This window comes from Myotis davidii, unplaced genomic scaffold (assembly GCF_000327345.1).
Source record: "Myotis davidii unplaced genomic scaffold, ASM32734v1 scaffold187, whole genome shotgun sequence".
NCBI lineage: Eukaryota > Metazoa > Chordata > Mammalia > Chiroptera > Vespertilionidae > Myotis > Myotis davidii.
In genome coordinates, this window is record NW_006383018.1 from 4,352,795 (window position 1) to 4,365,492 (window position 12,698).

The 12,698-nt window shown below is 33.8% G+C and overlaps 1 protein-coding gene across 1 annotated transcript in view; it reads left to right on the forward strand.

Moving 5' to 3' along the window:
* Positions 1-12,698, forward strand: part of VPS50 (VPS50 EARP/GARPII complex subunit) — a 117,107-nt gene that overhangs the window by 62,737 nt on the left and 41,672 nt on the right. The window contains exons 15-18 of the mRNA XM_015558258.1: positions 2,685-2,779; positions 3,139-3,237; positions 7,116-7,206; positions 9,710-10,049. Of these exons, the coding sequence (XP_015413744.1) occupies positions 2,685-2,779; positions 3,139-3,237; positions 7,116-7,206; positions 9,710-10,049 (625 nt within the window). The remainder of the gene's footprint in view (positions 1-2,684; positions 2,780-3,138; positions 3,238-7,115; positions 7,207-9,709; positions 10,050-12,698) is intronic.

The following is a 12,698-nucleotide window of genomic DNA, read 5'->3' on the forward strand; positions in this document are numbered from 1 at the left end:
AGGAGCCTGTGGGTGTTTTCAGGCTAGGACTGAAGCTCCCAACCGCTCCTTTTTTTCTTTTTCTTTTTTTTTAATTTTTTTATTCTGGGCCAGCTTTAGCTCTGAGGCCTCAGCTGCTGAAAACAGGTTTCTGACCTTTGTTTTTGATACAATGTTGCGGTCCGGCTGGCTGAAGCCCCACTGGGAACGTTGGAGTCCTCCCTCACTGAAGCAAGCAAGCCTCCCTGTTTGCATCAGCTGCCTGGCTGCTGGCTGCCAGTTAATTTGCATATCTCGCTGATTAGCCAACGGGAAGGGTAGCGGTCGTACTCCAATTACCATGTTTCTCTTTTATTAGTGTAGATTATTTTAATCTATATCCTAAAATTTTTTGTTGTTTTTTCTTGGTTTTTGCAATTCTGAGGAAGGAATTTTAATTTACCAGAATGACTATTGTTTTGTTAGGTTTTTCTTTTATTTCTAATAGCTTTTATTTTTTTATACTTGGATGCTATGTTGATTGGTGCTGCAATGTAAAAGCCACTTAACTTCTTTGTACATAAGTCCCATCATTAATTTATAAAATTAGCTCTTTTGTTCTAAGGCATTTTGATATGAATTCTGATTTGTCTTATTATTACCATTGCTATTTTATTTTGTCACATTTTCCTGGTAAATCTTTGACCATCTCCTTATTTTAAATATTTTTGGATTAGGTTTTAGTTTTGTGTCCCATAAGTGTAAAAAACTTTTCAAGAGAGGGACTTTATTTTTAATATAACAATTGAATCTGTTTATATTTATTAGAGTTTTAATTCCTACTTCTCTAATTATTAGAGAACTTGAACATTTAAAAATCTATTTATTGTTGATTTGTGAATTTTTAGTTATGTTTTTTGTTCATAGGTCCTAAATAAATTATGCAAGAAATGAGTAATCCTTTGTATATACTTTATTTGTTTTCACTTATAGTTTCAATATGAAGATAGTTAAGATTTTTAAGAGGTCAAACTATTGACCTCTGTTTTTTGTGATTTATGTTACATTTATTCTTAAAGTGTTGTTTCCTTTGTAAAGCTTACGTAAATATTCATCTGGTAATTATAAATATATTTCTCTAAACTTTCGATTATTTGCAATATCCCAATACCTAGAATACTGCCTAGAATACTTAATAGGTACTCAGATTATATTTTTTCTTTATTGTATTAATTTATAATCCTTCTAAAACATCTGAAACATTTATTTAATACATTTCATATTTCTTTTGATATAAAGAGAGGACAGTTCCCCCCCAGACTCCCAATCTAGTTAGTTTTTTCCTTTGCTACTTGCTGGATAATCTTTTTCTTCCCTCTTTATTTGTTACTATTCTTTGTAGCAGGGTACAGGGAAAAAAGGAGACTTTGAAGGCAGATAGACCTGAATTCAAATCTTAGCTTTGTCATTCACTTAAGTTTCTCCTCTTAGGGGGATAATATATGCTTGCTCAACAGTGCTGTCCTAGGATTAACAATTATGCATATGTAAGGTTCTAATCATAATGATTGAAACAATGTAAATAATCAGAACAATGAATTTTACTGCTGTTTATTAAGCTCTAGTGTATATATTAGCACTATTTCTGAGTTATTTGTTCTATTACATTGATTTCTCTGTATATTGTTAGCATTCTTTTAAAAAAGTTTTTAATATATTTAATACAGGAATTCAGATAGTACAAGTCCTCTAACATTGCTCATAACTTTCATTCCATCTTTTCAAAGTTTATTTTTTTAAAAGCAGTTATTGCCTGTTTATTATTTCCAGTGAATTTTAGAATATTTGGAAGATAAGTTTTGATGTTGATTTGAATTAGAATTTTATTGAGCCTCTACATTAATTTGGACAAATTGACATCTTAACATTATTTAGTCACTGTCCTATTCCTTGACTTTCAATTTATTGAAATTTCTTGTATTTCTCACTTAGAGTGCTAGTTTTTCTTATAGGTATGATATTTATTATTAAAGTTATTTCTAAGTATATTTTAATATATATTTTAAATGGAATCTCCACTTCAAAGTATTATAGCAGTTATGCATGAAAACTATCAAATTTTTATATATTGTATATAATCACTTCAATAGTTGTCTTATTCATTCTAATAATTTTTGAATAGATTATTTTGGGGTTTCTAGCCTATAAATAATGATGATTTCTCATATTCTGTATAAGGATATAATTCTTATCTTGCATGTGCAGATGTATGTAAAATAGTGATGATCATTACTATTACTGTATTATATCTTATGTTTATGGAATTGTCTCTGTGATATCACCCTAAGGTTTAGATCAGTGATGGCAAACCTCTTGAGCTCGGCGTGTCAGCATTTTGAAAAACCCTAACTTAACTCTGGTGCCGTGTCACATATAGAAATTTTTTGATCTTTGCAACCATAGTAAAACAAAGACTTATATTTTTGATATTTATTTTATATATTTAAATGCCATTTAACGAAGAAAAATCAACCAAAAAAATGAGTTCGTGTATCACCTCTGTCACACGTGTCATAGGTTCGCCATCACTGGTCTAGATATATATTCTTTATCAATTAAGTATGTATTCCTGTCTCACTTTAATGTATAACTATAGAATACATAGTTGTAAAAACTTATTTTCAATATTGTGCATTTACTTGAAAACATTTCTCTTTTTTTTACAGGATGTTCAGCTAAAAGTAAAGACCTACTTGCTTGGAACTGATTTGTCTATATTCAAATATGATGATTTCATCTTTGTTTTGGATATAATCAGCAGGTAGTGTTTGAGATCTTGTCTTATTCTTTGATTCATTCAACCATGATAATTAAAGAAATCATAATTATCAAAGAAATCACGATTTCAGTGAGTTATCATGTATAACTTCTTCAGGGGAATGAAGATAATTGAGCTTTCATAATTTATTTTCTTCTGGGTTTGTATGTGAGTCTGTTTAAATATTTCTACCCTTTGGATGTTTATAAACCATAATTTTTTTGTGATCTTTAGAATTTCTTCAAACATCCAAATGTCATTATTTGTTACCTTTGAAAAGACAATCTGGACTTCTTTTTTTTTTTTTTTTAACTATAATTGGGATGTTGATGAAATTTATATAAATCTTCTTATCCAACTAGGTTGATGCAAGTTGGAGAAGAATTTTGTGGTAGCAAATCTGAAGTTTTGCAGGAGTCTATTAGAAAGCAAAGCGTCAATTATTTTAAGAACTACCACAGGTAAGAACTTTAATAAAATATGAACAGACTTATTTAGGTGTTGAGGGTACTTAGTCTGTTTCTAATTAAACTTTTAACATTAATTGGTTTAAAACAATTACTTTTGAATTTGAAAGAATATGTATGTTCTTTATAGCTGTTTTTAGATGGTTCAGGATTTTTTACCAAAACTCTTATAAAATATTTCATTACTTATTCATTGTCAGTTTTAATATAATCTTTGTCTTGAGAGTCTCAAAACATTGAGCTAATTATTGAGCTGATTTCTGTATGGGTGAAAGATGATTATTGCATCAGGGTTCACCGGAAGATTTGGCCACTGTGCTATGCCTGACTATATGTGTGAGCTAGCAAGAAAGTTAAACCAGTAGAGGCAGCCCTCAGTGAGGGTGCCTTAAAGCATCTGCCTTTTGGAAGTAAGAAGGCTTCTAGAGAAGAGGGCACAATATTCAGAGTGTAGCTACAAAGTGAAGATTATGTACTACATTACTTTGCAAAACAATCACTACTAACTTTACAGAGGGTGATTAGGAAGGGCTTTGGGAAGGGAGGAAGATGGGAAATAATGTTCATATGGCAATGTGATTGTATACTTAAAACAGCATTAAATGAGAGAGCTAACATAGAGTGTGTCCCCAAAAAATTTATACGCAATGTTTATTAAAATACATTTCATTTTCAAAATTGAGCTATCAGCTGTTAAAGTGTGTATATATTTTGGGGGCACTCTGTATATTAGATCTTGGTAGTAGCTGGACTCTGTGCTGTGTCCCTTACATACATTTTATTGCTTCAATTGAGTTCAGTCTTACTTTTTATTCTGTACTAGTAGCCTGGTGCACAAAAATCTGTGCACTGAGGTGGGGGGGTCCCTAAGTTATTAAACATTTATCGGCAAAACACTGACCAAATTGGTGGTGTTGGTGGTCTTGTCAGAATGTGTTATATGATGCAGATGAAATTCTATTTAAACAGATTTGATGTAGATATTTTCAAAGATGGAATTGTCCCTGTCAACTATTTTAGTTGATTCATATCTTCAGTAACTGTCATCATTGCAAAGTTTTCAGTCCCCATGTGGATTGCTGGATATAATAGGTCATGCGCTGTCTCTGTCCTTTGTAGCCTTTGTTACCTTAGGACTCTAGTTTTCCATTATATGTTTAAGTACCAATCTTACCAGCTTAAAAATTTAAGTTTTTAACACTCCTCTCTCTGTTCCATATCCTTCTGATGAAAAGTGGAGTTGGGTTGCAGCATAAAAGAGAAATTCAGAAGGGGAATATTGAAGTAATGACTGCAGTAGGAGAAGAGGGAACCTATTTCCCTGGCCACAGCGCTGGCACCCTGGACCACAGGGCTGGCAGCTTCTCCGGGTGGCTGCAGCCTGGGACCTCGGGCGGGTGGCTTGTCTGTCTCCTGGGCTGCAGCCAGCTGCAGGCACTGGCACCAGGACCAAAGGTGGGTGGCTTCTTCTTCTATGCTTCCAGGGAGGGCGGTCAGTTATGTGTATATGTGTGTGCATGCAAACTTTCCACCTGATGCATCATTTTGATTCCCAATATGCTGTATAGAGAAGCAGTCAGGATGCTGTCTTCCCATGAATAGTACTCAGTAACAAACCAATTTCATTTTAGTTGGGCAATGCCCCTACCCACCCTTCAAATCCCTTCCACCATGCATTTCTGTTTCCCTTTTTGTTTGTTGGATTGTTCTGCTGCTCCTTCTCCTTACCCCACCACCCTTGGTTTGTAATGTAAAATTCTTTTACCATGTCAAGAAATTATTAAAAATACAGGCACTTTGAAAAAAAATACAGGTACTTCTCTGATCACCAGCCGGGGCAGGGAAGAGGCGGCTGCTGCTGGGTTTCCAATCACCGTCAGCAGTAGGCGGCTTCTTCCGTCCTTCCCCTTTCACCTCCCAGCATTGCACCTACGTATGCAAATTAACCGCCATCTTTGTTGGTGGTTAACTGCCATCTTTGTTGGCAGATAATTTGCATATCACCCTGATTAGCCAGTGGGAAGCGTAGCGAAGGCATGATCAATTACCATGTTTGTCTATTGTTAGATAGGATTTTTACTTTTTAAAGTTCAGTTTTGATTTTATTGTTATTTGGTGCAGGGAGAGTCAGGATTTGAAATTCTGCTTTCTCTCTTTGTTTGAAGTCAACATCTGATCACAGTTGTATTTGCCATTTAGAAGAGAGATTATGAGACAGTAAACCATTGATATATTAATTATTAAATATGTTTAAGTACAAGTGTTCTCTGTTAATTGTAAACTTAAATATTTGTTTTGAAAGAAAATAAATTTAATGAGGAGAATGTTTAAAAATAAAAGTTTTAATTGGTTAAGCCCCAGGAAAACAGTGTTAAGGGAACATGAAACCCTAACACTGCCTTTATTTATAAATTTCTTTTTTTGTCAAAACTTAAGCCCTGCTAAAATAGACGGCCTGGCTTGTACACATTGCACATTGCTGTGCAAAAGAAGAGTGTCTTTTTAATCATACATAGAAGAGGACAGAGAACTCTGAAGTAGCCAGGAGCCGTACTCACTCTGTTAGAACAAAGGCCTGCTGGATGTCCATTTCCAAACAATTGGTTTATATCCAGCAGTCAACTGGAGACCTTTTGGTGTTCTTGGCACTGACTGCAAGCTGCGTGCAGTGGAAAAACTGACTTTTTTAAATGGTCTCCTTTAGTTATTCTACTTTACTTATTGTCAAAAAGACATACACATACAGGAGAAAGTAATGTGAAGACAGAGGCAGATTGTAATGTTGTGGCCATAAACCAAGTAATGGTGGCAACCACCATAAGCTGGAAGGGGCAAAAGGAATAGATTTTTCCCTAGTCTAGAGATTGTGTAGCCCTGCTGACATCTTGATTTCAAACCTCTGGCCTCCAGAACTATGGGAGATTAAGTTTCTATTGTTTTAGGTCACCTAATTTGTGGTAATTTGTTACAGCCATTGGAAACCAATGAAGAGTGGGATTGCTGGGTCATATGATAACTCTATGTTTAACATTTTGAGGAACTGCCAAACTTTTCCAAAGTGGCTACACTGTTTTACATTTCCAGAAGTACTGTATAAGGATTCTAATTTCTCCAAAACCTTGCTAACACTTGTCTGTCTCTTTGATTATAGCTATCCTGTGAGTGTGAAGTGGTATCTCATTATCGTTTGGATTTACTTTTCCCTAATGAGTGACAATGTTCAGCATCTTGTTATGTACTTATTTGTCGTTTGTATTTCTTTGTTGTTGAAATGGTGTCCAAAGCCTTTGCCTATTTTTTAGTGGCATTTTTTGTTGAATTGTAAGACTTGTAAACTTTTATAGTTTTAGTTCTTACATTGGGTCTGTGGTCCATTTTAATTAATTTTTATATATGGTGTGAGGTATGGGCACCATCACTTCAGCATGATTATGGTCTGTGCTGTTTAGTATAAAGCATTTATTAGTATTTATGATTTCATGAATTCTGTAAATTATTTCCCCGTGTTTTGTGGGGTTTTTTTTGGCATTGATATATGATTAGCTGAGGATATTTTAAGTACATGATTTAGTGAGTAGTTTTTGGTTTAGTCCCTTAATAAAAATGTCATTCTCTGTATATTATTATTATTGTGATATAGTAAAAATATTCAAAATTAAGTAAATATTTAAGTAATTTAATAAGTATAAGAGTTTTTTTTCTTTTAAGGTTGATAACATTAACAAAATAAATGTGTTATGTTGTTCTGAATGGGTTCTCAAAGTTGATTATGATCATGATGATCTTCTATAATTGTTTATATTTTATTTCATTTTTTAATTCTTGTGTATAGTATACTTCTTACTTTTTGGAGTTGTTGTTTTTTTTTTAAGAACACGGCTTGATGAACTGAGAATGTTTCTAGAGAATGAGACCTGGGAACTTTGTCCCGTTAAGTCAAATTTCAGCATTTTGCAACTTCATGTAAGTGTTTCTTAAAAACAAATAAATCTGTCTTTTATTTAATCATCCTTAATAAAAACCAACACAAATTCGTGAGAGCATATACAAAATAAATTAAAGAATAGTGTCTTTTCTTCCATAAAAGTGATTAATAGCAAGCCTCTTTTATAAGAGGGATCCTTTTTGGATGTCAAACTCTATTTTTACAAGTTCAGTTTACTGACTTCAAGAACACTCATTTGCTTAAGAAGAGTCACAATTAAAATAATTTTTTTCTTATGATTCCATAAAAATCACTTTACTTAATTTCACAGAAATTTAAACAGTTATATTTTGATGGTCATTAATGAAAATGCTTATATTTACAGAATTTTTGTCATTTCTTCAAAGGACACTAGGTTCTTAATTTATGCTGCAACTCATAAATTTGACTCTTGAGGAAATACCTCAGAAATAAAAGAGGCAAATATAAAAACCACTCTAAACTATTCTTTATTAGTTAATTGATCCCGGAATCCTTATAGAATTTGTAATCTGTGGAAGTATCTTTAAGTGATCTGATTTTTCCCTTGGTTGAAACACATTGTAGATAAATATTACTTTTGTGATAGATTTTGTACTACAAATACCAAATGTCAAGATACTGTGTATAAATTTAGAAGGTCCAATGCATTTAGTTTTTGCCTTTGGAAGGAATGGCTTTCTAGAATCAATTTTCTAATTCTGGATAAATGTAAAGAATACGTACTAACAGTTTTTTTATAGGGATAATCTTTATGCTCATGTTGTATAATAGCTTACTTGTTATCCAGTTCTATAATATTGCTTTCCTAATGTGGAAATATTAAATAACTGAAACATGTTGATTAACAACTGCTTTCAAATACAAGAAAATGAACATTAATTTTAAAAATTATTTTAGAATTCATATATTACCTTGATTCCTTAACATTATTTAAAATTCTAACATTGATTTTAGAATATCTACTTAAATAATTTTGTTTGAATTTGTGTTTAACCAGTACACACACACTTGGTATAGTTATAAGACAACTTATTTTACAAGGTACATCGAAACATGTCCATCCAAGTGAGCATTACCTTCTTTAAGTAGTTACCTTGAAGTTTCAGTTATGCAAGATGAACAAGTTTTAGAGATGAACTGTACAAGATTTCGCCTATAGTTAATACTGTTTGTGCACTTACATTTTTTTTTAACAGGATAGATCTCATGTTAAGTGTTCTAACCACAAAAAAAGTCGTTATCTTGAAACAGGGATTCTTATAGACTTGTGTGGTTTTTTAAATTGTCTCTTAATTTATAGTCACCTCTTGTTTAGAATTACAAAAATAATGGCATGATTTTTAAGCAGTATAATTCATCTGATTTAATATGTATTTGCAATTTTAAAAGACAATAAACATCATTTGAAACTTAAGCCAATGTAATTTTAAGAAGATTATCATTGAATATGAAAAAATTTAAATTTAGGATTAATACTAAAAAATTAAAAGGTATAATTCAAATATATAGTACACTTTTATTAAAAATAATCAAACCAGTAGTTTTGCAATTCAGAGGAACTTTAGGATTACGCAATATCTTCCTCTGATTAGCTGCATGATCTTCAAGTTTGCACTGTATCTCTCCAGACTGCCTCAGTTTCCTTATCTGGAGAATGCATGATTTGGACTGGGAGCTACAACTCTTGCTTTAGCATTTGTGATTCTCTCATTCTAGGTGACCCTCTTATTTTATAGATGGGAAAATTGAGGCACACAGAAGCCAGGTGACATTCCCAACATTATATAGGAAGTTAATGGAATGTAATGGGCTAATGGCAAGCTAGGACCAAAAGATTTATCATCTGACCTCAGCATGTGTGTTTGTGCTATCTGCTTTTTGGCATATGAAGAAAAATAAATGAAAAATTTATAGACAGGGATGGTATGGAGATGGAAGAGGTCATAGAAGGGATAAATGGTGTTGAAAAAATAAAGTTAATTTAAATTTAATTTAATTTTAAAAACAAGGAAAGTTTATAGACAACATTATAATAAAGATATATCTACATGCTTTGTTTCTGATGACTTTGTATAGAGCATCTTAAATGGTACAATAAGTATGCAAGGTGTTTAACTTAATAATTAGTTTTAACAAAGACTACTGATTAAAACCATATCCTATGAATGCTTTTGCTGCTATGTTAAAATTTTTAGAATTATTCAAATTTAAATTATTTTTAAAAATTTCCTGTGCAGTTACATAAAGTAAGCCAAAAGTAGCTTAATGCAGATAACACTGTTGTAAGTGATACTAGCAACTGAATTTGTCTTTAGGAAAACCTTTGACTAATGTAATTCTGAGTTTGTGCTTTGAGGCAACTTGTAGGATTTAAAAGAGAACAACCTAAAGAATCAAAATTAATTCCCCCCCCCAACTCTACATTTACAGTGATGGAATGTTTATGTTTTAGAATTTTATTGTTTCTAAAAGGTATATGGCTCCTTTTCTAATGTCTAGGAATTTAAATTCATGGAACAGTCTCGTTCCCCATCAGTTTCACCTAGTAAGCAGCCAGCCTCAACATCTTCAAAAACAGAGACCTTGTTTGAGCAGTACTGTAGTGTTGGGAATCCATTTGAAATCCATGCAAACCACAACGATGAAGAAACAGAAGATGTCCTGGCTTCTAACGGGGTAGGTGGTGTTTTTAAAACATATTGGGGAACATTAAGTGAAGTTTTCTTTTTGAAGAGTATTCTACCCATTAAACAAGGTAATTGGCTAGATTTATTTACCCATTCGCCACCCATATCCCTACCTATATACAACTTCTGTTCCTGTGATACTACTTGTACAGGTAATGGTTTTACAATATGCTTTCTTGACCTTGTCCTTTTGAATGATAAAATTTGCCTATGTTGTTCTTATTAGACTACTTTATGTTCCTACCAGATTATTAGTGGAGTGGGAGTATAGGTTCTTTATTGCACACTAGAGGCCTGGTGCACGAATTCATGTACCAGTGGGGTCCCTCAGCCTGGCCTGCGGGATCAGGCTGAAACCGGCTCTCCAACATCCCCCAAGGGGTCCCGGATTACAAAAGGGTGCAGGCCAGGCTGAGGGACCCCACCCATGAATGATCGGGGCCAGGAGGGATGCAGGAGGGCTCCAGGCATGTCTGGCCCATCTCCCTCAGTCCCGATCGGCCAGACCCCAGCAGCAAGCTAACCTACCATTCGGGGTGTCTGCCCCCTGGTGGTCAGTGCTTGTCATAGCAAGCAGTTGAGCAGCCTTAGCATATCATTAGCATATTACGCTTGGATTGGTTGAATGGATGACCAGACACTTAGCATATTAGGATTTTATTATATAGGATTTATCTGATTTGTTGGACACATGGATGTATGAGGAAATAGATCTTCTGTACTTTTTTCTCAACTCCACTCTTGGGCAACTAAGAGTGCCATTTTATTCTATGTCCTTTTCCTGATAGAGGATAATGTCTTACCTGGCAGGATTGTTTTTGTATTTGGAAGTATGATGTTTTAATAACACTTTGAGCAGCTCAAAAACAATATAGAGTAGAGGTAGTGTGAGTTTATGGAAAGTGTTTGAAGGCAAACTTTCTACTAGCTCTGTGGCCCTTGACTCTCAGTTTCTCCATAATTACAATGGGGGAATTCTTACTTCCTAGTAACCTACAGGATGTTTTCACAATGTTTCATTTAGATGGGTCCTTCTGATATTCATAATTTCCAGAGGAAAACATCATTTCCGGAGGAAAACAATATGACTTTTTTTTTTAAATATATTTTAATGATTTTTTACAGGGAGGAAGGGAGAGGGATAGAGAGTTAGAAACATCGATGGGAGAGAAACATCGATCAGCCTCCTCCTGCACACCTCCCACTGGGGATGTTGCCCGCAACCAAGGCACATGCCCTTGACCAGAATCAAATCTGGGACCTTTTAGTCCACAGGCCGACGCTCTATCCACTAAGCCAAACCGGTTAGGGCAACAGTATGACTTTTATTTTAGGTTTGATGAAGCTGAAATTGAAAACTCTTCAAATTTGACAAAAATTTGTTGAGTTATGCATATTTTAGTTTTGGCATTTTCTTTGGTGTTTAGTGAAGATGTAATTTTAAAAAATATTGCCATGAAAGTGTACCATTATCACTTTTTATCATGAAGTAGAAGTTACTCTATAGTAACTCACATTTAAAATGACAATTTATTGTTTCTTTGTGTAAATTTGCCTTGGTAAAGTAGACTAAACTGAAAGGATTTAAAAGTCACGCCAATATTTTTGAAATAATATCCCTCTGTATTGGTAATTTTTTTCAATTTAAATCTCACATGGCATTTATTCTCATTGTTTGTGGCACTTGTGTTTTTTAGAGTCGCCATGAACCCTGAATTAGCAAATACAGAACCACTGCTCCTATGGGAAATATGGGATTAGGTACCTGTGAGCCTCTAGTCATAACATTTTCATTAACTGATCATTTTATGTATTGTTGTTTTATGTGTGTTTTTGCTTAAAGACACCTAATTTAATATATGCTGTTAATTCATTAACATTGTACTCATGGTCAACAGCACTGTAACTCATGCCTGAATGAAGTTTATCTAACACATGTGTTTTTGCAGTAAGGCACACTACAGTTCTCTTGCACTTAGGAACACTAGGTAACACTTACTTAGTATTATGCAGGGGGCCATTCCAAGCAGTAGAATTATCAGCAAAAAGTACAAAATCTTTTTAAAATGTGGCACTAATTAGACTATGAAAAGGACACTTGTTTACAGCAGGAGAGCTAATGCAAGAAGAAAGAGTGACACCTTGTTTGCCCTCAGTTGGGAATGTATATGTTGGGTAACCCCCAAATTTCTCCTCTCTGACAATATCCATGAATGACCATGAAAGCATCATGAAGAATTATTGTTGGGATTACAAATAAATTTTAGTGAATAGGAAAATTTGCAAATATAGAATCCTTGAAACTGAGGATCTGTTTTACTGTGGAATCATGAAGCCCTGTCGTTATAACCAGGAGAGTTTGTGTAGGACACCTTCCTGAATGTCATCAGGACTACTCGTGTACAAGTAGTGGAGTGTTCCTGTCATGCTCGTCTATAGTTATTAATATTGATCTAATCTTTGAGGTACAGCGTTAAGTCCTTGAGAATCAGGATTCACTCTTACTATGGCCTGTCATAATGCTTTAGAGACTCAGAAAACAATTGGTGAATTAAGTTAACTTCTTCTTATGTCCTCATTATACTGATCTCCTGAATGGGCAAATAGGGAGAAACCTTTTAATAGAATTGTTTTGAAAATTCAATGAGATAATTCATGAAGGCACTTGGCAGAGTTTGGTTAAAACTTAATAAATGTTAGCCATTATTTATTCATATTACTCACAATATTTGGTGATGATGATGATGATGATGATACCATTGCTTCCTTTGCTGCGCATGGACTCTGCTCCTCTCCCATAT